The 27,590-nt window shown below is 43.2% G+C and overlaps 2 protein-coding genes across 2 annotated transcripts; one reads left to right on the forward strand and one right to left on the reverse strand.

Annotated features, from left to right (window-relative positions):
* The first annotated feature begins 33 nt into the window (after window positions 1–33).
* LOC127008757 (GTP-binding protein Rit1-like) lies at window positions 34–9,799 on the forward strand. The gene is made up of 6 exons (XM_050881124.1): window positions 34–1,029; window positions 1,998–2,054; window positions 2,310–2,383; window positions 2,474–2,662; window positions 2,777–3,009; window positions 3,528–9,799. Exons 1-6 carry the CDS (start codon window positions 936–938, stop codon window positions 3,547–3,549), a joined length of 669 nt encoding a protein of 222 aa, XP_050737081.1. The 5' UTR covers window positions 34–935; the 3' UTR covers window positions 3,550–9,799.
* An 890-nt stretch (window positions 9,800–10,689) lies between these two features.
* LOC127008760 (lipid droplet-regulating VLDL assembly factor AUP1-like) lies at window positions 10,690–20,975 on the reverse strand. Its single transcript, XM_050881125.1, has 8 exons — window positions 20,808–20,975; window positions 18,543–18,680; window positions 18,070–18,220; window positions 16,654–16,835; window positions 15,870–16,031; window positions 15,051–15,171; window positions 14,216–14,354; window positions 10,690–13,841 (listed from the first exon to the last, which is right to left on the reverse strand). Exons 1-8 carry the CDS (start codon window positions 20,843–20,845, stop codon window positions 13,462–13,464), a joined length of 1,311 nt encoding a protein of 436 aa, XP_050737082.1. The 5' UTR covers window positions 20,846–20,975; the 3' UTR covers window positions 10,690–13,461.
* Between the last annotated feature and the right edge of the window lie 6,615 nt (window positions 20,976–27,590).

The following is a 27,590-nucleotide window of genomic DNA, read 5'->3' on the forward strand; positions in this document are numbered from 1 at the left end:
GCATAGATCCACATACATATAGGCCGAGCTCTGTCTGACGGAGTTGGTGGAGTTGATCAGTCAGTCATTCTCCTTCTCAGCCACATTCTCCTTCTCAGCCAATTTATATATATTGTCCTGTGGCTTGTGTGTTCAGTCAGTCAGTCTCCTTTTCTCAGGCATTCTATTTGTACCTGGATTAATGGTGCGCAGGGCACCTGTACAGGTGCATAACCGTTTCTAATGGATTATCGTATCTGCTAAGGGTGCCAGTGACGTCATGGGCCAGGCAACCACTCAAGGACAGCCATATATTACGTCAAAATAAACCCACCACGCACATAATACTGATAAAAGTGACACCCAGAGGAAGGAAAGGGGAGATAAGTAACCAACACCACACTAGAAACCCCCAGGCACTCATAGTAAACGAGTGCCAAGGAGTGCCAAGGGAGGTGGACGGCCATATATCACACGTCAAAATAACATACTACTGATATAAGTGGCACCCAGGACAAGGAAAGGAGGAACAAATAACGAACACCACACTGGAAATCCTAGGCACTCGTAGTAAACGAGTGCCAAGGAGTGCCAAGTGAGGGCCATATACAACACGTCAAAATAACATACTACTGATAAAAGTGGCACCCAAGACAAGGAAAGGAAGGAAAACTAACCAACACCACACTGGAAATCCTAGGCACTCGTAGTAAACCAGTGCCAAGGAGTGCCAAGTGAGGGCCATGTTTCACACTTCAAAATAACATACTACTGAAAAAAAACTGGCACCCAAGGACAAGGAAAGGAGGGGAAACTAACCACACTACACTATAAGCCTCCACACGCCCAGAATAAACGAGAGCCAAGGAGTCTACGGGAGTGTCAGCCAGGCAGCGGAGTGTCACCCTCGAGTGCCAGCGGTGTGTTGTGTGTGATGATGAGGTGAAGCAGGAGCGATGGCCTCTGCCGCCCACCATCACCAGAACGCCCGCAATGGCATCAAGGTGTTCCAGATTGTGGTGCTGGGCGAGGGCGGGGTGGGCAAGTCAGGTGAGTAGTTTTTATTTTTTTATTATTTTTTTTTACAGCCAAGGAGTCAGTTCAAAGGCATAATAAAAGGAAACAATTATGAAAGAAAAGCCCGCCTGTCACTGCTCCTGAAAAGAGTTAGAGGAGTGGCCGAAAGATAGGTCAATTTCGGGAGGAGAGGTGTCCTGATAGGTGTGCCGTGTTAGTTAGGCTGCTCCCTCACCTTTTTCTTTTTTTACAATTTCGGGAGGAGAGGTGTCCTGATAGGTGTGCCGTGTTAGTTAGGCTGCTCCCTCACCTTTTTTTTTTTTTTCTACAGCTAAAGAAACAGCTCAAGGGCAACAAAAAAAGGTGTAAAAAAAAAAAAAGCCTGCTAATCGCTGTTCCCACAAAGACAAAAGTAATGAGCGGCCAAAAGAGAGGTCAATTTCGGGAGGAGAGGTGTCTTGATACAGCACCCACACACCTTCACATGTTCCCACACACACGCCTAGTGCATGGTCCTGGGGTCCTGGGGCCGCCTCTTACAAAGTTAATGGATTATCTTTTGGTCCGTGGATGCAGTGCGTTACGTTAGGTTAGTTTAAGTTTATTGGCCATGCAGCGTGGGTTGGCAGAAATACGTAACAGGAGGACAATGCCCCCCCCCCCCCTGCTGGGTAGGGTTAGTTACGTTATGTTAGTTAAAATTATTGGCCATGTGGTGTGGAACAGGACAGGACAGGCCGGCAGCAGTGGTGGGTCCACTACGTTGACAGGAAAATTCATCCGGCAATATAATTTTCTTCTTGTTTTTCTTTCACTTTAATTCTTGTGGCAATATCATTTTCTTCCTGTTTTTTTCTTTCACGTAAATTCTTGTGGCAACATAATTTTCTTTCTGCACTTCTCTCACTCTAATTCAACCGGCAATATGATTTTTTTCCTGTTTTTCTCTTTTGGTTTAATTTTTGTGGCAATATAATTTTTTTCCTGTGTTTCCCTTCCAGCGCTCACCCTCCAGTTCGTGAGCCACAACTTCCTGGAGTACCACGACCCAACCATCGGTGAGTGCAGGCAGACCATCAACACAGTGCTATATAGCGTGCCAGGCCATGAAGGAGATTTATTTGCAATGTCGTTTTGTGCCGGCTTCTGAGATTAAAACTGTCTATGCCATTCCCTCATGACTCATTACAATAGATATGCATAGAGTGAACTTCATATTAATAACACTAGTAAGTATTCCCTTGTGTGGAAGACATCTTAGTGACATAACAAAGTGAGGATCCTTCACCTAAATCTGTTGTTCATGGTCACAGAGGATGCGTACCAGCGCCAGGCCGTCATCGATGGAGAGCCGGCCCTTCTGGACATCCTGGACACGGCCGGACAAGTCAGTACCAACATCTCAAAACATCTCTGAACATCTCTAAACATCCAAATAACAGTAAAACATAATACATGATGCCTCTCCTCCCCCCAGATTGAGTTCACGGCCATGCGCGACCAATACATGCGGTGCGGCGAAGGCTTCCTGATCTGCTACTCCCTGACGGACCGACGCAGCTTTGAGGAAGTGGCTGGCTACAAGAGGCTGATCACCAAAGTGCGGGCGGCGGACTCCATTCCTATCGTGCTAGTGGGCAATAAAGTGGACTTGGATGATCGCAAGGTAGGGATTTGAACCTATAAAAACTGTGATATCACTTGACCTGCATATAGTGGGAGTTTATCACCCCAAAAAAAAAACTATCACAGCTGTTGTATGTGTTAACTCTTCCTGCAGGTCACCACAGAGGAGGGTCAAGCCTTGGCTCAAGCGATGGGCTGTCCCTTTTTTGAGACGTCAGCAGCCCTCCGACACTTTGTGGATGACGCCTTCCACATGCTGGTGAGGGAGATCCGCAAGAAGCAGAAGGAGGCTGCCAGCGGGGTGTCCGTGGAGAGGGTCAAGCCGCTCTCTCGCTGGGCAAGGTTCAAGAATTTAGTTTTATGGTTTTTTCGCCGGCCTCGCTACAAGTAAGACCTTGGAGTATTGGGAGTAGTGCGTAGTGAGACCTGAGACCTGAGGTGGAACTCTTTCATGTTACCAGTGATGCAGAGGCTGGTGTGCCCAAAATCTTCCCGGTCACCCTGGAAACCATGGCTAAGACTCATTTTTAAAAGCAAAACAAACTCAGACAACCATAAAACAGAACGTATGGTATTAACATGAAAAGCTATTCCACGAGGTGACGCCTGATAGCAACACTGCCGTTATATGCAGCTTTTCATAGTTCACAGCAAGTTATTATTCCCATAGGGTTTTTCTTAGTGTTGTGCTCCCCGAGGCGTAGACGCAACAACAGCAATTCACAACGACGTGCATGTGCATCTGTGCTTGTGAATGGTTAGCTGTAAGTCGTGTGGCCTGGATTAGTCTGTAAATTGTTTATAAAGGGTTTTATATATACACTTTTTATATGTAATGTTAATCAGAGGTGAAATATGGAGATACCTGGCCGGGTGAAGTGTGTTGGTAATGATTTTTGTTACAGGATTGTGTCATGTACCGGGTGAGAGGATTGCACGGCAGTCTGCTCGGGAGTGAATCTCACCACAAAGCTTTGCGGAAACTGTGGGCCATTTTACAGATTCATTATTGATGTGAAGTGTTTCCTCCATTATGAAACTGTTCCCTTCTAGCAAGCATGAGAAACTGTGGATCATTTTACGGATTCATTATTGATATGAAGTATTCCTCCATCATGAAACTGTTCCCTTCTAGCAAGCATGAGAGATTGTGGATCATTTTACGGAGTCAATATTGACGTGAAGTGTTTCTCTATCATGAAACAGTTCCCTTCTAGCAACCATGAGAAATTGTGGATCATTTTACTGAGATTCATTATTGATGTGAAGTGTTCCTTCATCATGAAACTATTCCCTTCTAGCAAGCATGAGAAATTGTGGATCATTTTACAGAGATTATTGATATGAAGTGTTCCTCTATCATGAAACTGTTCCCTTCTATCAAGCATGAGAGACCGTAACTAACACTCAGCCATGCACACCCGCTGAGGGAGTCATGGCGAGCAGGGATCAGAATGGATTGATAGGTAGGTAGGAGCAGAATGAGAGACTTGGGCCAACGTCATCACAGGTACAATGCTGTTACCAAAGGAGCTGTGCAAGATTCAATCTGATGGTGAATGGTTCTTTATATCCTGGGTGCTTGTTGGAGATCCTGACAACACATATGGCACAAACAGAAACATTATTGTATTAGTATCAGTATGAATTTCACACGGCGTTTTTGGTTCTTCTTTGTATCCTGGGTGCTTGCTGGAGATCCCTGACAACACACACAGCACAAAAAAACTCTTGTATCAGTATCAGTTTGGATTTCACACGGCGTTTTTGGTGACATGGCGCCTCTGATTAGGGTAGCCAAACTCTCCTATCCTGTTGCCCTTGGTAGGTGAACACAAGCAATTTCCTCAGTTAGCACAGCACAACCCTTGCATTGTAAACACACAACGTCTTCTGTGCGGATGGTTCACCAGTGTCTAGCTTCAAGTCTTTTATTGTTGTAACTGTTAGTGTTAGCGTGTGACACCAGCGCGCTTGCTCAGTCTAGATAACGAAGGAGATATTGTGGAACTTTCAGACGATGGCCTTAATAATAATAATACAGCGAGTCGTGTTACGTCTTCGCAGTTATAATACGTAGGACTTTAACACGTGTTTTTAAACATATCGGCGCCTCACCTCGACTATTTCTAAAGCCCATCGTGGAAGCTCCTGGGATTTTCATGGGCTGTTTTGTGATCCCGGTGATAGTTTTACACGACTTCTGCATCTTGAATGGAAAAAACACCCTTGAAAACCCGAATAATCTTCCCTGTGGCCTTGAGAAATAGTCGTGACAGAAGCCAGATACGTTTAAGAATGTGGAAGTTTATCTAGTGATGTGACGGCTGCGTGAATGTGGCACTAGAAGGGTTAGGTTCGAGTGGCCACAGACCTAGTTGACGTATATATTTTTTCCATTACAAGACACTACGAGCCTTAACGAGGGTGAAGAACATCTCTGTAGACCTTGTGACAGTTACGATAGGGACAGTCTGGGTGTGTCATGTACGTGTTTGTGTGTGTGTGTGTATGTGTGTGTCTAGTTTTTCTTCAGGTAAAGGAGATTATAGGAAGTTAAAATTATCAGTTATGGTGCAAAGACTCCCATGTGCTCACTGACTGTCCCCTTATAGTCTTGTTTTCCTAAGGTGCCGACATCCATAGCAGTCATTCCAGGTCGAGTTTGCAAGAGTCACCCATTGGAACCCTGTAAACTCCTTACTATTGGTTGGCATTTCTTACTACCAGGGAAGGTGTTATAGAAGGTTGGTTACAGGAAGGTTATACAATTGTCCCTCAAATAGTGCAGTTTCCAATAGTTCGGATTTGGTTTTATGTGGAGCTTCTAAGAAGATTTTTAAGGATTTTTAAATATCCCAGTGAGCAGGAAATTTGAAAATCCTAAAAGATCTTCTATGACAATCCGTATAAAACCAAAACCGTACTATCTGAGGGACGACTGTATTAAGTTGCAAAGGCTCATAAATATACCACTTCATGTATACTTAGTATTGCGTAAATTGCCTATGCATGTGACAGGATCATGGAAAGGGTTCTCCAAGTATACTTAAACAATGTGAAGATCATGACAACGAACGCATTATTTTGCCTGTCGTAATGTTTTTCTATGATCCAGGTTCTTGTTACGTAAGCACAATGCCATTATTTGTATCTCGTAACTTGTGGACTGAGTAAGACTGACCGAGCAGAGTGTTTGTATGTGTGAACAGTGGAGTGAATGTACGATGGGTGGATTGATGTATGTATGTGATGTATGTATGTGTGAACAGTGGAGTGAATGTACGATGGGTGGATTGATTGTTTTTACAGCAAAGGAAACAGCTCAAGGGCATGTAAATACAACCCACACTGGCAGACAACAGAGGTATATGTAGCTTAAAGGCAACAAAAATAAAGTGTAGAGAAAAAGCCCACTGTGAAAGCCATGAGCTGCTGGGTACTGTGAGGCATCCCAGCTCTGACCAATGGCTTTTCTTGATACGTGAGCAGAATGTTTGTACGTATTAAGAGTGAATGTATGTACGATGGTGTGGAGTGATCCTATGAAAGCCATGACCTGCTGACTACTGTGAGGTATCCCTGCTCTGGGCACCGGCTATTCTTGATCACAGCACAGAGTAACCACGTCAGAACTAGCTTACACTTGATGCCTGTTTGAAGAAGCTACTCAGAAGTTTACTCTCGAAATGGCGCAAATGGTTTTACTCTGAACCACCAAGAACGACTCTTCTAGCTTACTCTTGATGCCTATTTGAAAAAAGCTACTCAGAAGTTTACTCTCGAAATGGCGCAAATCGTTCTACTCTGAACCACCAAGAACGACTCTCTTCTAGCTTACTCTTGATGCCTATTTGAAAAAAGCTACTCAGAAGTTCACTCTCGAAACGGTGCAAATCGTTCTACTCTGAACAGCAAAGAACGACCCTCACCAACCCCAAACAGACCTTGTCATTAGTTTACTTCTGATGCCTATTGAAAAAGCTACTCCGAGAATTACCCTCGAAACAGCGCTCACCATTTAACTATGAACGGCAAAGAACGACCCTCACCAACCCTAAACTGACTTAAAATACCTTGTGCTACCATGTGAGGATACCTTGAGGCTGAGTCATGAAAACCCAGCCACCTACGAAGCCTCATAACCTTTCCCTTACCAACCCTTATCAAGTGGATGTCTTGTAGTATCTTTAACCTTTAATTCTTATATATTTAGCCTCATGCCAGATCCCATGTCCTGTCTGCCTCGTATGTCTCTTGGAAAGCCCTCCACCAGCTTGCAGAAGAGGTGTGATTAATCTCTTCCTTAATGCAGACTCCTTTATATATATATATATGCCAAAGATATTCATTTTTCTTACCTCCAGCAATATTTTCTAAGTCCACGTGGATTCCCTGCCTTACGCACCATATCGCTCTTGTCCGGTGCTGGAATTTTACTCACTCAGTGCTGCTATAAAACCTAACATTCCTCTCCCTGAATCTACCCTCAGAAGCACACGTTCTTGTATTCCTTCAACACACGGGAAGTTTTCCACCTGCACTACGTAATGTCGTGTACCAAGTAGTTCACATTTTACTGCCTGGATTTTGCCTTGTTGAACTCCTTGTCTGATTCAGTGCTAAAAATAACCTTCTACCTAACATTCCTCTCTCTGAATCTACCCTCAGAAGCACACATTTTCGTATACGTTCAACACACGGGAAGTTTTTTCACCTGCAACTATATAATGTCGTGTAACCAAGTAGTTCACATTTTACTGCCTGGATTTTGCCTTGTTGAACTCCTTGTCCGATTCAGTGCTTAAAAAAAACTACTAACATTCCTCTCTGAATTTACCCTCGGAAGCACACGTTCTTGTATTCCTTCAACACACGGGAAGGTTTTTCACCTGCCACTGCGTAATGTCATGTACCAATGCTCTCATGTAGTTCACCTTTTACTGCCTGAATTTTGCCTTGTTGCACTCCTTGTACGATGCAGCCACACAGTATTGTTTCCTGAACCTCTCTCAGCAGATATTACAGGCTATGTGCGGAGCCTCGTCAAAGTGCTTGTAGAGAAATAGTCTTGTATACCCTGTTTTTAATCCTCCCTTCCCCCAGTGCAATAAAATGTAAGCCTGTATTTTTAAACGTATCGGCACCTTAGTTTGCCTGTTTGAAAAGCCTCTCGTGGAAGCTGCCGGGGTTTTCATGGGCTGTTTTGTGATCCCGGTGATAGTTTTACACAGCTTATGCATCTTAAGTAGGGAAATCACCCATGAAAGCCCGGTTAATCTTCCCCGTGTCCTTGGGAAATGGTCATAATGGGAGACCGATACGTTTGATCGGGCCTTCTACCATACCATAATCACATGTGGGAAACTGTTATGCAAACCTTTTGTCTCCTTGTATTAGAACAGAAGAAAAGTTACGCTCAAACCACCATCCCGAACACTGTTGTCTGCCTGCCCGACTGTCGAGTTCGATATCAAATTCTGCACCTATAGTGAAGTCGTTTTAACTCAATGTATGCAGTGTCCTATTTAGCTTTCTTTTATACTGTTTCTGATTTTTGGGCTGAAAGGACACATGGTGATTAAAGTAAGAAACAGTGGACGTAATGTGAGATGTATCCAGTTAACATGCTTGCAGGCCCTTGAGATCTGCCAGAAAAAAAGAATGCAGTGTGAGATTGTACCTAGAACATGCTTACAGGACTCCGAGATCTGGCAGAAACAAGACGTAGTGTGAGATTGTACCTATAACATGCTTGCGTGACCCTGAGATCCGGCAGTGATGTTCTTGCTCAACCATAGACTGGACACTATATAGATGACCGTACAGGGAGACAAGGCCTATAGATGTAGAGCAAGAGTTTGCAGTAGAGTGATAATGCAAGCTGGCCTTATATTGATGCTACTGGGAATACTTGGGGCAGTGTTCAATACCCAATGCAATAGAAGTTGTTCTATGTGCTTGATACTTTCGGTCTAATGCAATCGAGGCTGGTGATCGCTGGAGAAAGGAACACCAGGGAAACGGTCCTATGCTATGATACCGGTGCTGTGTGCTGACCAAAGTAGTCTGTTAGTCGTGCGTGCGTGCTGACCATATGTGTTCCTACGAGACTTAGGTCAATGTGCTGTACAGTGGAGAATAGTTAAGTCTTGTACCACCTGAGTTTTGATTTCTTTGGCACAAATGTGTTGGAGAGGAGCGGACGGTTGTGTGTTTGCCGTTTATTTCGCTTTCCGTTCTACTTTTTCCTCCTGTTTATTGAAAAGTTCCATAGCCTACGAGTGAAGGTGTTGCACCGTATACTCAAGTGTTTCCGTGTGTGTCTAAATATTTCCTCATCTCATAACATGTGTAGCCCTAGGTAAAGTATTGAAAACTCCTCCTTTGTCATTTCATTCATCCTTTTCACTCATTTTCAGTATTAAATCATGAATGGATGTGTTCGAGATTTTACACAAATTTATTTTCTGTGTTTAAGAGATTTCGTTATTTTTTGTATCATTGACCAAATTGTGACACCGGTTGTTGTGACGGTTATGTTGTAGTTTTATGCTTTTTTCTATACCATATTATGTCATCCTAGATATGTATACCAATGTTGTACTGAGCCTTTAGTGAAATACATTGATATATTTTTCAAACCAGACACCAAGACAGTTTAGGGTCGAATTATAAGACATTTTGCTGCCCAAGAACACACATTTAACAAGGATTTCATATGAGTTGTGGGCATTTCCAGTAGTAGTTTTATGACCCTGGTGGTAGTTTGACCCTTCTGTATCATGAGCCTAAAGAACCAATTATTAGAACCCAACTGACCCCTCTTTGATTTCCAATAGTAGTTTTATGACCCTGGTGGTAGTCTGACCCTTCTTCTGCACCATGAGCCTAAAGAAGCACTCATTAGAACCCGACTGACCCCCTCTTTTATTTCCAGTAGTAGTTTTATGACCCTGGTGGTAGTTTGACCCTTCTTCTGTACCGTGAGCCTAAAGAACCACTCCTCAGAACCCGACTGACCCCCGCTTTGGCCTTTAGAAATTGCCGACGTGGGAAGCGAAACTGTCTTATAATGCTGACCTGAATTTCCTTGTGTCAACCCGTTCACCTTTTGCCGAGCCGTATCTTTTCAACACAAGCTTCCAAACATGAATAAAAGTTAAAGAAATGTAAAGCCCTTGTTTGCCTCTCACCTTGCAAGTGTGTGTGTGTGTGTGTGTGTGTGTGTGTTCCAACGCACTCACTTCATTTTGAGCCCTGCGATGATATAGAGACAAGTTGTATATTAGTGATTTAGAATATTGTGTGTATTTACCTATTTGTAGTATGCAAGGCCTGAGCTGTGTGTGTGTGTGTGTGTGCGTGTGTATTTATTTACCTAGTTGTAGTTTTACTGGGCTTATGCTCGTGTGGTCCCGTCTCCGTATCTGTATTTGTCCAACTTTTCCTTAAAGCTTTCCACACTCTTCGCCGATACTACATCCTCACTTAGTCTATGTGTGTGTGTGTGTGTGTGTGTGTGACTCAGACAGCCAATATATGAGGACAACAGTTTATTACAGGTTCAGGCTTCCACCAAACTCGACAGCTTCCTGCATCTCAGCTGCTTCACTTAACCTTAATGTAAAGTCTATAAAGAGCTTCACTCCTTATACTGGACACAGGGGAATCTGGGAAGACATCTAGTATCACAATCACACACGAGAGAAGTCATACAGGTACCGAGTCTACATATTCTTAACCCTTAGACGGCAGTGGAACCATACAGACGGTCCAAAATTCACTCACTTTTGTATGACAGAAATATAACACTTTCAGATTGCGATAGAATCTTTATATAGGTGATAGTTAGAACATCTCTTATGCGGCGTAATTATTTTATGTCACGGTTCAAAGATCGGCAGTGACTACATATGTGGTGCTCCCTGGTGAAGTGAGGTAAGCAACACGGGGATCCACCTCGAGATATCACTTATCTTGCACTGACCAATTATTCAGGCGTTCTGTGGCAACTTTTCAGCCTAAAATTCTGACGTTTTGGCATTATGGTCAATTTTTTTCACACGTATGCCACAAACATGAGGATTGAGGACAACTTTAGGTGCTAATATTGGCGGCCCTGTGGAGCACTGCTACGGCGGCGGACCGGGGCCTGAAACCTCATAAACGGTAAACGGTAGAAAATTGCAGAAACACCAAACTTCAATCACAATATTCTCATTTTCTTGTGCGTGTCACTTGCCTCACTTCAGCAGGGAGCGACACATATAGACCATTTATTTTGGGGGGAGTTACTCTTCCAACACTGCCGCCATCCAAGGGTTAATATCAACACTCATTACGCTGAAACTGACCAGCAAACCTTAGCTATGACAGGTCCGTGAAGTCTGCTGGAGTGCAAAGGTCACTGATGATGGCTTAGTAGTAATGTGAATCATGAAAATACCAAAGTGGGTCCAGGAATATGAGGTCTTTACAAATTACTATACATTTATGTACAATACACATGCATGTCTAGGTACCTTGGACTTCATGACAATATATACAAGACATGTGAAGACTGGCTGACAAGATGTTACTGTACTCTCCACCAAGACCTGTCGGGGAGGATCACCAGACATCGTAAAGTTGGCCGTCAGCTGACCAATGTTTTCTATAGTCAAACATTTGGGCGTCCGATTCCACTGGTCTTTTCCTCCCCTCTGCTCTGCCACACAGTCCTGACACGTATCCCTTCCTCTCATATGTTAGCTATAGGTAACACATGAGAGGGAAAAATAGGTGTTTGGGCTGTGTGGCGGAGCTGAGGGGAGGAAAGGACCCGCGGAATCGAATGCCCAAATGGACCATTTGAAATGGCTTGACTATAGGCTACACATGACTGCCCCAGAGAGAGGAAGTATGTTCTGCTGAGGGGTTCACCTGTAGCAGAGCAGCAGACTCAGCCAACACCTTCTTGACGGGCATCTTATGAAATTAGTGTCAAAACAAACACTGGTCATGGATTTAAATTATTTTTTCCCATAGAGTACAGAAGATTCTTCCTTTAGGATCAATACCTATCATGCACACACAAATATCAAGCATCAGGATTAGAATTCATAAAAATAGTTGTAATGCCTTTAATTTGACAACTCATTTGACCACCAGATTATGCCTTAAGTTATAATTTTGTACTCAGTGTTATTGATAATATACTCCTGTCTACACACTCACTGTCGGCTCAGTTCAAGGTTAACAGAAAACCATCAAAGGAGTGAAGGAAAGGAATCACATTTTTTCCAGGATGAGGATAACATGGCTGTGGGTGCCTGTCAGTGAATGCACCATTGTCCTGAACCAATGAAAGCCAAGCTGTGTTGTGTAGTATCCTGAACCCAAGCTGTGGACTCAAGGAATGAAGGCAGGGAATGCTGAGGAAGAGCCAATCTGAGCTGAATCACACCATTCAAAGTGTCTTCCTTACAAGTGTACTGGCCGTGATATCAGCTTCACATTTCACCAGATGCAGCTTTTGTGACTCAAATGATAATACATTTAATTTTAAAATTAACCAGTTGGCCTGAACCTTGAAACGTGTGTTTCCTCCTCAATATTATTTTTTTCTGCACTGTACTAAGTAAAAATATTGCATACAGCAGCTTGAATGACACAAGATACTAACAAAGTAACAATAATATACAGTCATACCTCAGTTTAATACGTTCTGGATCTTGCTCGCACACCAAAACACTCATAAACCAAAACGAATTTCCCCACTGAATTTAAAATGAATCCCACTAATGCGTCCCATGTCAAAAAAAATGGTATGACTGTATATCAGTGGGTGCAAATCACTATTTATTTCCTGTCATCTTGTGTCAATGCTTTGACAACACACGGTAGGCATTGCCACGAGCAACACAGGTTCCTATTGTGATAAAATAATCCGCCAAAGCCAATACAATAAAGCAAACAAAAAAGATAGGATGAAAACATAACATGGAGTCCCCCTCACTGCAGAAGGACCCTACTAGAGAATCAGAAAATCCATATCAATGCATGACCGTGTAAATAAGAAAAATCATGTCCTGACAGAGCTTGTCAAGTGATAGATATGCTTAGAGTTATTCCCCCACTGGGACCACACTGCAGCCTGCTAAGGAAACACTTGGACATGTCAGTAGGTCATGAAAAGGAAAACTGAATACTACGTCAAAGGAAGTGAGGACAGAACACTGATCAAGGAAGGGACCAACACACACACCTTAACATAGGACCTCCTCAACACTGTGTTAGAAATCCTCCTTTATTGAACGGAAAATCTGGAAGAAATGTAGTAAAAAATAAACTGTATGTAGCATGAGTCAAGCCGTGCATGGCTGAAGCGTCACTCAAAACTCTTTCTGGAACAAATAAAACCATGAAAACCTTTTTTTTTCAACATTTTAAGATCATCAACAAACACTGAAGTACAGCTTCGCTCACACCATCGTCTCAGCAGAAACAGAAAAATATTCCTCCTTAATTTTGATTGGCATTTTCATATAAAGAAAAAAGGAAATTAGAAAACCTGAAATCTAGAACCTAACCCTCCGGAGACATTGTCCAGCTGCTGTCTTGAAAAGTAATCCTTGTGAGTCTCTCAGAAACATTCAGTCGCTAAATATTAAGTCCCAGACCAGGACCGAGGAGCCTGGCAACAAAACATGATCCTGGACAGCTCAAAGGTGAAAATTTTCCATATAAACAAAGAAATCTACTGTACAGCTGAGCTCCAACTAAGAGCTCCTATAAATGATAATGTTATCAAACACAAACTCCACACAATGGAGAGAATAATTATTGCAAAAATTGTCAGCAATTGTAGCCTGACTCTGTGAGGCCGTGCTTTTCAATATATCTTCTTCTTGCGTTTTCTATGAGCTGCGCTTTCCTGGTCTCAAACGACGTCATCCTCTCCGTGGCCGACTTACCGAAGGTCTTGGCTGCCGTGCTCATGGATACTGTGGAAGCTGAGGCTCGGGCCAACGCCTCATCCTTGTCAGCGGTTCCCTTCACCTCGGCAGACACAGAGAGAGAAGCACTCAGCACAGGAGTCCTGACAGCACCTGCCATGGGACTCACCACTCTGGCAGGGTCTGGCCTGGGCAGGGTGGGCTGGGGCTCAGGGACTGGCTCAGGGACGTTGCCTTCCAGGAAGTTGGTGATGGTGAGGTCTACGTTCTGGGTGTGCACTGGAAGGGCAGACAATGCATGGGTCACTTCAGGTTTAAAGGATAAACAAGAGACACTCAACCTAAGCAAACCAAGGTATGACTAAGGTGCAGGACTTTGTTAACCCCTTGACTGTGGATTTCCTACAAGAAGACATCACCAAGCTACAGGAGTGGAACAAAAAGTGGCTGCTACAATTCAATGAAGAAAAATGTGAAGTCCTGCACCTTGGGAGGGGATATCCGGCATACCAATATCACATGGGAAACACTCCACTATCCACCACAGAGGCAGAGGAAGACCTGGGAGCATATGTTACCAGGCTACCAGTAAAAGCCACATCCGTGCCAATCGCAGCAGATGGGTTAAGGAGACAACCTCGCACCTGACTCACCTAGGTCTCGCTTGATCTGGTCGAGAGAGATGTGGGGCAGCACCTCCTGCACCTGCTGGGCCATGCGGTGCACCTGAGGGCTCAGCATGGGGTTGGTGGCGGCAGCAGCTTCCCGGGCAAGACGCTTCATGTATTCCACCTGCCGGGGGTTGTGAGGTTGAGACGCCATTTTTTACAACAAAGGAGACGGCTCACGAGCAACAAAAAGTGTAGAAAAAAAAGCCCGCTACTCACCACTCCCACAACAGATGAAAGTAAAGAGTGGCCGAAAGAGAGGTCAATTGATATCTGATCTTCCATAGGTAACAAAACTGTCCCTAGAATTATGACTATCTAACAGTTACAAGACATATGATTAATCAGTCTCGAGGGATTGAAGAATATGAAGAAAAATACTTGTGAAGGGGAATATGGTAGGATTCATGTTTCATTACCCACGTCCTAAATAAATAAGATACAATTTAATCCTGCCTAAACAGAACACTGACTATCTAACAGTTACAAAAAATATAATTAAGCAGTCTCGAGGGATTGAAGAATATGAAGAAAAATACTTGTGAAGGGTAAAATGGTAAAATTCATGTTTGATAATCCACATCATAAATAAATAAGATACAATTTACTCCTACCTAAGTAGAACACTGACTATCTAACAGTTACAAGACATATGATTAATCAGTCTTGAGGGATTGAAGAATATGAAGAAAAATACTTGTGAAAGGTAATATCGTAGAATTCGTGTTTCATAATCCACATCGTAAATAAATAAGATACAATTCACTCCTGCCTGAGTCAAATACAAATACAAGGTAACAGTAATGCCACCAATGCACACCTTATCAGCCACCGTGTGATTGCTGGTGTTGAGGTTGAGGGCGGACGCTGTAGCTGCTTGGACGCGCACGCCAAACTCTTCCGAAGACTCGCTCTCCTTGCGGCTGATTTTTCCAACATACCTGAGAGGATGTAGAGAGAAATTAGTCACTCGTTCTTCCATAGCACTTCAGGGTGAGATAAATATAGACCCTCCACTTGATGCGTTTCATTTTTTAAGGATTTCCATATAACATGCCATTGAGCTGAATCCTTCACCCACACACACGAATAAAATACTAATGAGTCCCACCAGTACAAAATTGCTTAATCTCTCTGAAATAACCCCTCATTATTTAACCTTGAATTTCTTTGATATTAGGATATGAGCTTCACCATTGCAACACACTACATCAGACTACCTATTATACAAACCAGGCCTATCTCACTATTGCAACCTCACAATCTACCTTGCATTAAATAAAGGCTCTACACTAACACACACTAACCAAGGCTGTCTGGTGGCCACTATGTACAAACTCGGTAGTGAACAGAGCGATGGGAGAGAAGAGAATGGCCCTACCCAACAGTGCGTGCCTCACAAACTCAATCATCTATATACCCCCTTACCTATCCTCCTATCCTATGCTATACACTAACCAAGGCTGTCTGGTGGCTACTATGTACAAACTTGGTAGTGAACAGAGTAATGGGAGAGAGGAGAATGAATCTAACTAACACTGCCTCACAACCTATCAATCTATCTATAACCTTACCCAACTTATCCTATGCTTTAAGGGTATACACTAACCAACGCTGTCAGCGGCCATTCTATACGTACTTGATGGTGAACAGAGTGATGGGTGAGAACAGCATGAAGCAGAGATCGGCCGCCCAGGAGGCCCCAAGGACAGAGGGGGCCACAGGCAGGATGGGAAGGCGCCACACTTGGATGCCGGCCACCAGCACGGTACCGTTCAGCTCCAGTGCCCAGGATCCGTATCTTAAAAAGAGGGAAATTTACTGTTTTGTATACGATGTTTGGTTTTGTACGAGGTAAGCGGGATTTGTTTTCTTCGCTTTTTGCCCTAGAGTTACTTCCTTTACAATAAAAAAAAAGAAAGATAAAAATAAAAGAAATTGAACATAGTATTATCAGTGCAGTTTTGTAACCATTAGGCACAACAGCAGGGAGTGGGTGTATATAAAAGCTTACCGAACATCATCCAAAGCTTATTCTTACGTAACAAAGTACAGCTTCTTTTCATATGTACGAAAGCTTAACTAACACCATTACAAAGCATATTTCTATGTAACGAAACACAACAACTTCTCATACGTAAAAAAGGTTACCTAATGTCATTCAAAGCTTAATTCTATGTAACGAAACACAACAACTTCTCACACATATGAAAGCTTATATAACATCATTCAAAGCTTATTTCTATTTAACGAAACACAACAACTTCTTCTCACACATATGAAAGCTTATATAACATCATTCAAAGCTTATTTCTATGTAACGAAACACTAAAACTTCTTCTCATACGTACAAAAGCTTACCTAATCCCATCACAAAGCTTATATCTACGTAACAAAACACCACAAGTCTTCCTCATACGTACTTCATGAGGGCCAAGTTTCCGCTGGTCGTAGCCCCCTCAGGATGCAGCAGAAGGGGCGGGTTGTTGGGGTTGGCAAGGTAATTTCTGGCGTTGACTCTGAGCGTCTCCCGGCCCTGTGTCACACCCATGTCCTGGTAGCACAGCAGGGACGACAGAGCCCCAGGGAGATCATAGACGCTTGGCTGAGGGAAAGAGAACAGAAAAGTCTTGACTGTTTCATATTTACTTATGATTTACGATGTTTGGTTTTGTACGAGATTAGCAGGATTTGTTTTCTTCATTTTTTGCCCTTGAGCTGCATCCTTTACGATAAAAAAAGATGGATAAAAATAAGAGAAACTGAACATAATATTATCAGTATATGGCTGAGGGAAAGAGAACGGAAAAGTCACGTTTGGGTTTTAGTGAAAATGAAACAGAGACAGAGGAAGAGCAAGAAGGAAACAGAGGAGAAAGACTAAGATGAGAGATTGAGGAGGACCTTGGTTAACATTTTGGGTTGTGTTGTAAAACATTTCATCGCCCAAGAACACGTATTTGACAAGGCTTTCGTAGAAGTTGTGAGCATTTCCAGAAGTAGTTTTATGACCATGGTGGTAGTTTGACCCTTCTTCTGTACCCTGAACCTGAAGAAACACTCATTAGAACCCAACTGACGCCCTCTTTGACCTTTAGAAATAGCCGATGTGATAAGTGAAAGTGTATTTGACAAGGCTTTCGTAGCAGTTGTGAGCATTTCCAGTAGTAGTTTTATGACCCTGGTGGTAGATTGACCCTTCTTCTGTACAATGAACCTGAAGAAACGCTCATTAGAACACGACTGACGCCCTCTTTGACCTTTAGAAATAGCCGATGTGAGAAGTGAAAGTGTATTTGACAGGGCTTTCGTAGCAGTTGTGAGCATTTCCAGTAGTAGTTTTATGACCATGGTGGTAGTTTGACCCTTCTTCTGTACAATGAACCTGAAAAAACGCTCATTAGAACATGACTGACCCCCTCTTTGACCTTTAGAAATAGCCGATGTGAGAAGTGAGTGTATTTGACAAGGCTTTCGTAGCAGTTGTGAGCATTTCCAGTAGTAGTTTTATGACCCTGGTGGTAGTTTGACCCTTCTTCTGTACAATGAACCTGAAGAAACGCTCATTAGAACATGACTGACCCCCTCGTTGACCTTCAGAATAGCCAATGTGAGAAGCGAAAATGTCTTATAATACCGAGCAAAGAACAAAAAAGTCTTGTCTGGGGGTTCGGCAGATATTAAATGAGGTGAGACAGAGAGAGCAAGAAAAGAAGGAGACAAAGGAGAAAGATTACAGCAACAGATAATAATGTCACTGAGAGAAATAATCACATCTTGAAACAAATGATAGAAGAGGACATGACTGATAGCTGAAGACCGAGCATTCCTGGACTCACCGTGACGCAGGGGAGCACGATGGAGACTGCCAGGTGGTCGAAGGGGGTGATATGATTGGTGGCGATGATGCGGCATGTGTCGTCTCTGTTCTTCCGGTTCTCCTCACGCACCACCAGGCCCAGGACAGAGTACAGGACCCGCAGCACAATACTACAACAAGGCGGGGAAAGATTCAGTTTGTCGCCCTCGTAAACAAACTGTCGATGTCATTTTTTTACGTATCGGGAGACCAACGAAAATTGTCTCAAATTACTAAACTATTTCAGGTTTTCCTTTAGTTTCAAGATTGATGATATAGAGATAAAAGTGTGAGGTATCAATTTCTTAATGGAGTGACAGCTATTGGTGGACATACACTGACTGATCGCATTGTACACTGACTGATTGCATTATACACTGACTGATTGCATTACACACTGACTGATTGCATTATACACTGACTGATTGCATTTCCCAGCCCGCCAAGACTTACCTTCGTATAAATGTGTTGTGGGGCAGAACAGCAGCCGCCAGAAACAGCTGGAGTGATATGAAGAGTCTCAGGACAAACACCACAATGCCGAGTGGAGTGTACAGCAGCAGGAAGAAGAGACTCGGCCCGCTCGGAAACCTGACAACAAAGCAGAACAAATTAACTAACCTAATTATGGCGCTAAATATAAATCATTTATTTTCTGATATTTAGTTCGACATAAAATGATGCCTGAAAGTGAAGGTCAAACAATATGCACTACAGTAGCCTATATAAGATACATAACCATTTAAAAATCTAGGCAATTATTTTGCACTGGGTGAAATGGGATAAGCCACATACCACCTGCCGAACAGATAAACATTGGACTTAGAAAATCTCAAGGCATCCCCACATACTTAAGCCGTTGATGCAGTACATTTCTATGAATCGGCAACGAAAATTTTAACAAATGTGAAGCAAATGAAGTATCCTATGCACTCCACAAGCAGTAGTTAGCTAGATTAACCCCAGGTTATCATCCAGCCCGAGGGAGAGGACAAACAGCTGAGTGGCCTGTGCTCCACAGCCCCAGGCCAGGGCTCATAGCTAGGCACGCTGACCCTGCCCTAAGGAGGCTGCGCATGGTCCCAGCGCTCACCTCTGTACCACTGGCGCTGGAGCAAGTGGAAAATGCTAATTTACCGTTTACCGTTGATTAGGTTTCAGGCCCTGCTCCGCCGCTGAGGCAGCGCTCTACGAGGGCCATCAACAATTAAAATGTTAGCCTCAATAATAATCTTCGATGCACTTATTCTCAAACATCGTAGTGAGTGAGTGTCTTAATTGCTTTCACGAATAATATCACAAATATCCATTAGTTCAGTGTTCATGTCTGATATTTTCGTTATAGTATCACAATTGAACATCCAAGAATTATTTCCAACTCACTGAACATTCATCACACACAATTTATCTTTGCGTACAGACACTAATTAATTAATAGCCATGATCAGTTAAGTTACGAATTCTCTCAATTTCAGTCCAGAGAACTACACAACACTGGTCATTCACTGAGTGGTTGATTTCAGGCTTCTTGTACCTCACACAATTTATCCATTTCTTCTCAGCCATGAAGCACTCCTTCGATTTATGATTGCCAGCACATCTGAAACATTTTGGGGCTTCTCCATTTCTCTTAGCAGTACAGTTGGCCTCAAGATGGCCATATCTCTGACAGTTATAGCATATAATTGCATGGTATATGTCTCTCACTGTGCCCTGCCGACAAGAGCACTGGGGAAAATTAGAACACAGCTGGCAGCCAGCCTAGCCCACGACGGTCCAAAAATCTTCAACCCACTACCAAAAGAGGTATGGGAAATTACAGGCTGCTCAGTGGACAGGTTCCTTAGGGCAGTGCCCAATGAACCACCAGTGCCAGGCTATACAGCAGTCTGCAGAGCAGCCTCAAATTCCATACCGGACCAAGTGCTGCTGAAGAATTAAGACGCCAGCAACTTCCAAAACAGCGGTGGGCCACCACGACTGTGAGGCACAAGACCTCAAGACACAACTTAGTAAACTAAGTAAGTAAGTAATATTCCCCATTCTAATTTTAACTTGTCATGATTCTTGTGAATCAGCTCTCTCACAGGTGGGTCACACTTCAAAATGTTGTGCATTGTGCTGCCAGCTGCAGGCTTACTAATAACCACCTCGATCTTATTATCAACATCCTCAATTGTGTGTAAGAACTCATTGCAGTATAAGATGGTCTCCTTTATTTTTTTCTCTGTCTCCTCTTTATGCACATTGCATATCATGATCTTTGGTTTCATCTTTCCAACAATCTTGGTATTAATTTGCTCAACAGACTCCAGTTTTTGAGCTGCCTCAGCCTTTGTGTTCTCATTATCAAAGTTCATGACAATGTTACTTCTATTTGTAAATCTTGAATCTGTTATCCTAACTGAAGACTTCACCCTCTTATAAGCACGGGCTCCCTTGCCTTATATCACTAAGTAAGCAATGGCCAGGTTAACACAGGTACGTATATTTATGCCCACACCTGGCACACCTGACCCTGGGACTATATGCATCCTGTATCCCACACTCGGACACCATTTGCCCCTATATACTGCAAATAGGTAAATACAAATAGGTAGACATACACATATACACCGCCACCAGACGTCAGGATGTGAGGCAATCATCGAGTAGGTAAATCCCCCCTGAGCCTCCTCCATGGTGCCTCGTCTGCCCCCGTGTACCCAGTGCCCATACCTGCTGCCGGTGTACAGGGCCTCGATGGGTATGGTCATGGCGGCGGCGTGCGGGGGCTGCTGGGGGCGGCACAACACATCTAATTAGGGCAGGAGGCAGCACACCAGCTCCTCGCCAGTAAACACACCACACGCCAGACTAGGCAGGTACCGGTACCAGTACCAGTACTAACGGTACCAACTTAACGGTACGGTACCGGTACCATATTGCTCGGTACCGGTACCAGATTGCTCGGATTTATTTATTGGATTTATTGATAATTCTTCATATCCGATTCCTTTTTTTTTTTTTTTAGGTTGCTAATAAATATTGTTATTGTTATTAGACTATGATCGAGTACATCCATAATAACTATACATGCTGTTTTTTATCGAAAAAATAAATATTTACTACATTCAGAGAGAGAGAGAGAGAGTGTACAACAGAAAACATCCTAATTAAGGGCAGAAATAAATGAGAGGAAAAAGTCCACTGTGTGTGTGTGTGTGTGTGTGTGTGTGAAACCATGCCATTATCATCATCATTATTTAGTTTAAGGTCCATTTAATTCAATCTTCCTGAGCGGTTGGACGCTTTATGGCTCTCCTCCATTCTACTCTGTCTTCTGCCCAATGCTCATCACTGCTCATCAATGCCAAGGCTTCCTGTATACACCTTTTCAATGTTTTTTTCTAGGTCTACCAACTTCCTTCTACCTCCAATCTCTTTCCTTCCCTTCCCTCTCCTCCCCTTCCCTTCCCTTCCCTTTTCTCAGCACTGTGTCCTCCCCTGCTCTCTTTAATTACATGTCCAAACCATCGGAGTCTTTCCCTTCTGAGTACTGTTTCCAGGTCCTCTACTAAAACTCCCAGCACTGTGTCCTCCCCTGCTCTCTTTAATTACATGTCCAAACCATCGGAGTCTTTCCCTTCTGAGCACTGTTTCCAGGTCCTCTACTAAAACTCCCAACACTGTGTCCTCCCCTGCTCTCTTTAATTACATGTCCAAACCATCGGGGTCTTTCCCTTCAGAGCACTGTTTCCAGGTCCTCTACTAAAACTCCCAACACTGTGTCCTCCCCTGCTCTCTTTACATGTCCCTGCCAAACATTTCCCTCTCCCTGCCTCTGTCCTTGTCAAATTGCTCTCTCTCTCTCTCTCTGCCAAATCGCTCTCTCTTCCTGACTCTGTCCCTGCCAAATCGCACTCTCCCTGCCTGTGTCCCTGCCAAACATTTCCCTCTCCCTGCCTCTGTCCTTGTCAAATTGCTCTCTCTCTCTCTGCCAAATCGCTCTCTCTTCCTGACTCTGTCCCTGCCAAATCGCACTCTCCCTGCCTGTGTCCCTGCCAAATCTCTCCCTCCCGGCCAAGTCTAGCCTCTCCTCCTTACCTAACCAACCTTACCCTACCCTAAGCTACCCTAACCTCCCTCTCTCCAGGTTGGCAAGCCCGTCCATGGTGAAGAAGCCTTGTCCAACCCGCGCTGAGGTGACCCTTGTGGGCAACACTACCATTATGTCGATCTATGTCTGATTTTAAACTATATTTAAGAAGTACTCTAATATTGTCTTAGCATTTATATAACTAACCGCTCTCTCTCTCTCTCTCCCTCTCTCTCTCTCTCTCCAGCAAAGACGAACTCAGGCCATCAAAGTATAGACAAGCTTGCAAGATACATATTCCCAACCTCCTTTGTCCTGCTTAACCTGCTGTACTGGGCGACCTTCTGGGAGTACCTGTAGTAGTAGTAGTAGTAGCAGTAGCAGTAGTAGTAGTAGTAGTAGTAGTAGTAGTAGTAGTAGTAGTAGTAAAGTCTGTAACCAAATCAAACTAGTAATTAAAAGTAAATAAAACAAATATTATTACTAACTCATTTTATTATCATTATTATTATCATTATTATTATTATTATTATTATTATAAGACAAAGCTTGATATAACGACCATTGGGTACAATAATAAAGGAGAGAGATAGAGAGATGGAAATACCGCAATCAGTACTCTCTCTCTCTACCTCCAAAATACCCACTGGAGAGACTATAATTAAAATCCTATCCAGTTTATAGTTAGCAGATAATATTAATGGAACAGACGTCTCTACATATCACATAACGACCCTCCAGCCAGCGACTTCTAAACACAATACCTTCCAAGGGGTAATAGGCACACACACACACACACACACACACACACACACACACACACACACACACACACACACACACCTTAACTAGCTCGAATAATGGTTGGAGATCCCCGCCGCACACACACACACACACACATTTATAATTGTAATGAGCTTGTTCGGATCAGGGAAGTGGACCCCCCCCACACATGAGATGCATACTCCATACGAGGGCAGACAAGGCCCCTGTAAATGGACAGCAACTGTGCGGGGGAGAAGAACTGGCGGAGACGGTACAGAACGCCCAGCCTCGAGGAAGCTGATTTAGTAAGAAATGAGATATGAAGTTTCCAGTTGAGATTTTGAGTTAAGGATAGACCAAGGATGTTTAGTGTTGAGGAAGATGATAGCTGAGTGTTGTCAAAGAATAGTGGATAGTTGTTTGGAAGATTGTGTCGAGTAGATAGGTGGAGAAACTGTGTTTTCGAGGCGTTGAAGGACACCAGGTTCCGCTTGCCCCAATCGGAACTGGGCCAAGAACCGAGCCCTGATGGACGCTGCTAGTGACTGGTGTCCACTCTGAGAAATCCGTCAATCACCACTCTTTGTTGTCTGTTGCTAAACCAATTCATGATCCATTGGTTTGCTTGACCGTCAATACCTTTTTGCTTTAATTTATAAAGTAATTTATGATGTGGGACTTTATCAAAAGCTTTCTGGAAATCAAGATAGACTACGTCCAATGATTTGGTTACGTCATAAACTGAGAAGAGGTCGTTATAAAAGGTCAATAGGTTTGATAGGCAGGATCTTTTGTTACGGAAGCCATGTTGTGAATCCCTAATTAATGAGTGGCTTTTGAGGTACCTCACAATTTTGTCTCTAATTATGCTCTCAAGTAGCTTACCTACAATAGAAGTTAGACTAATGGGTCGGAGAGAGAGAGAGAGAGAGAGAGAGATACCCCGAGTTCACTCCCTTTTGAATCATCCATCTCTCACATTACTTGGCTCTCTTTCTTTATCTTTCTCTTTTTTATATAGGTAACAGATTCTCGTGTCAATTGGAATGCCTCCTATATCTCCTGTGTCTTGCCTCCCCCCACACCCAGGAGCTGCCGTGACAAAGGCCTGACTCGTGGGGCAGCGCCTGTGTCTTGCCTCCCCCCACACCCAGGAGCTGCCGTGACGAAGGCCTGACTCGTGGGGCAGCACCTGTGTCTTGTCCCACACACCCAGGAGCGGAGGCCTGACACATTGGGCGACTGCACTGATGACCTCAAAACTGGAAACTGGGATGCCGGGCCAGGAGGGGGAGACATCACAAGGAGTCACACAAAGATAGATAGGTCAATTCAGGTCAAGAAATGCTTTATAAAGGACATAAGGAGTGTCACTTTAATAGCAGCAATGATACTGTGCTTGGTTCAGTGTGCTAGTGAGGATAGGCTATCACTGGTTAGCTGGTGTTAGGAGAGCAGGGCACCATCACAATGTATTATATCAAGTTATTTATATTACAGCAACACTTATAAATTAACTCATCCCTTTCCCTTCAAGCAATAGTTCTAACACCTTTAATTTAATGACTGAATGTTTCCTTCCTTCACTTTTCATTTCCTTGTTTTCTCTTTGACCCATCTCTCCTCCTCCTCCTCCTCCTCCTCCTCTATATATCATCATCCCTTCCTTCCTTTTAATAAGTCAAAGTTATCCTTTGCGTGACGTTCTTTCTGGTGGTCAAATCTTGCATCTCATTTTCCTATCGTCCATTCTCTCTCCTCCTCCTCCTCCTCCTCCTCTCTCTCAATATATATCTTCATCCCTTCCTTCCTTTTAATAAGTCAAAGTTATCTTTTGCGTGACGTTCTTTCTGGTGGTCAAATCTTGCATCTCGTTTCCTTTCGTGCATTCTTTCTCCTCCTCCTCCTCCAAGTTTTAAACCTGTCTTGTCAGTTAAAAACCATCGAGAACGTATTATGCCTTGTGGCGTTCATCGTGCGAATTAATCTCATTTTCTCGTATTTTAATACGTGCTTATACTTTTCTTGTGGCTAAGACGAAAGATTACTGTGAAGTGTAAGAAGTAATTAAAATCCAACAGCCTTCTACCTTTAACATGCTTAAAATTAAACAATATATGTAAAAATTGGACCATCGTACGTAGACTAGGCCTTGGTTCTAAATTTAAAGATCATATTGATATAGCCTATTAAACTCGCATGATTTTTATCTTTCTTTAAATTCATTAGGCCACCCTATGAGTTTAGAAAATCTTGATTGTTTTGTTTAGTTTAGGGGGAAAACTATTTTTTCGGTTGGAAGATATCATTTTTTTTTAAATCTCGATCTGAATTTGTCAGCCCTCGGCGGAGGTGCTGCACCGTGTTGCCAGGTGCAAGAGCGCCTTGGTGGCTTTTAATCTTTAAATGTCTACCACCCTGCACGCTGGGGATTTAAACATACATTGTCACTTTTCTTTGTTTATCTTCTTCTGCATCCTTTTTTTCCGATTTTTTCCGTGATTACTTATGGTACTGCGCGATAGTTTCCACATCCCCACAAGAGCCAAGACACACTGCGCTGATTTTCTAGAGAGGGAGGACGTACGCGCGCTGCCGCCCCTCACACGTGCTGTTTCTCGTTTTCTCCTTTATTACTGCTTTTCGGTGCATTTTTCTTATATCAGACACTATGGGCAAACGCAAAAGAAAGACAGTAGCTTGGAGTGAGGCTGCTAAGAAGCGGATGAAAGCCTACTGGGATAAAGTGAAGAGTGAGTGAGTGACGGCAACACCGAGCCCACTCGCCTCCCCCGCCAAGGCCAGCACACCGAAAAGCTGACCGCTGCCGCATACCGAGATAAACTTTTATCAGGGAAACCGAGTGGTGGAGATGTCAGTGATGATAATGCCCTTGTGGTTATTTACTGAAAATTCTTGTAAAGTTTTTGTTCTTTTACAGATTGGAAAAACTGAGACATAGACATGGATAAGTTTGTGACAAGGAGCAGGGATAGGAGCACGAGTTTTTCTGGCGGCAGTGCAGCCAGTAGTAGTAGCTTCAGGAGCAGCACTCCTATGCTAAGTGAGAGCAGTCACAGGGACAGCCACATGCCTTTTTTGTGCCTGAGACTCTGACCGTGGAGGATGAGGAGACAGGGGAGGCTGACGACCAGAGCCTGGAGGGCAACGAGGAGGCCGTCAAGGAGCTGAAAAGCTGCTTGGAGACTCTTGAGAGGTAAGAAAATCGCTGTAAAGTAAAGTAGCAAAATTAAATGTTAAAATTTAGTAAATTCACTTCTTTTCATGATTTAAAGATTTATAAATATTAAATTTAACAAATTGTCATTGAAGCATTTCTATCTCTTTCAGTTTCTATGTCTTTGACAAATTTGTGAGGACTGATGAGAAGGTGGATGGGAGGTCTCTCAGGAAGATCCACAATGGCCTTGCTGAGTGCCAACATCCTGGCTGCAAAAGCAAGAAGGGGTTTACCTACAGCACCCACACCAGGAGCCACCTCAAGCACCATTACAAGAATGTAAGTTTAAATAATTAGCTAAGTTTACAATAAATAACTGGCGCCGCTAGTCCTGCTACTGTATGCAAGTTTTAGCAAAGAAAATTAAAAATTTTATTGCAAAGTTAAAAGTTAATATTTTTATATCAGATGCACAAGGACCAGCTCCCTCAGCTCTCTGCCGCCATCGAGGGACTCAACAAGCGCGGCCGCTCCCAGTCAAGGGAGAGTGAGGCCCGCAAGAAGCGCCAGATGTGCTTGGAGAGCTTCAGGGCCAAGTTCAACCAGGAGAGGGCCAGGAAGTGTTACACCAGGTGAAAAAAAATTCAGAGAAATAATAGTAGCTATTTTAACTTTAATCTTTTAACTAGTAAAATAGCGTCTTAGCGTCGATGTTTTAAAACATTTTTATTAAAAATTTAAAATATATTAATTTACATATTTTATCTTAAGGTGGTTCATTGAGACAATGACGCCACTGGCTGTAGCTGACCATCCCAGCACCAAGAGGATGTTCTACCTCGTCAACCCTGGATGACCTGTATATATTAGTTTAGACTGTATTTTAACTAAAATAAATAAATAAATAAATGTGTTTCTCTGCCTTACAAAAGCATGTTTCTGTTATCACGCTAAAGTTTACTTTGTAATTTAGCGGAGTCACACCGGGAAAACAAGTCGCAGTCGCAAGTTGCACTGGGGGGCCAAAAATAGTCACAAAGTCGCAGTCGCACCAGATCCGGCAGCGAAGTCGCAAAGTCGCACCTGAAAAAATTAAAGTCACGCACAACTCTGGTGATTAGAAGGATACTAGACCACAGAATTGGAGTCCCCCACCCCACCCATTCTTACCCTGGCCGCTAGAATAACCCACACCAACTGCCACATTATAGTTATTTAAATCTCAGAAACTAATAATTTCCAACAGAAACTGTGATTAGAAGGATTATATTACCCCATTCAATTGCATACCCCCACCCTACCCATTCTTACCCTGGCCACTAGAATAACCCATAACAACTGCCACATTATAGTTATTTAAATCTCAGAAACTAATAATTTGCAAGAGAAACCGTGATTAGAAGGATTATATTACCCCATTCAATTGCATACCCCCACCCCACCCACTCAACCTGGCCACTAGAATAACCCACACCAT

This window comes from Eriocheir sinensis, chromosome 38 (genome assembly GCF_024679095.1).
Source record: "Eriocheir sinensis breed Jianghai 21 chromosome 38, ASM2467909v1, whole genome shotgun sequence".
Classification (NCBI taxonomy): Eukaryota; Metazoa; Arthropoda; class Malacostraca; order Decapoda; family Varunidae; genus Eriocheir; species Eriocheir sinensis.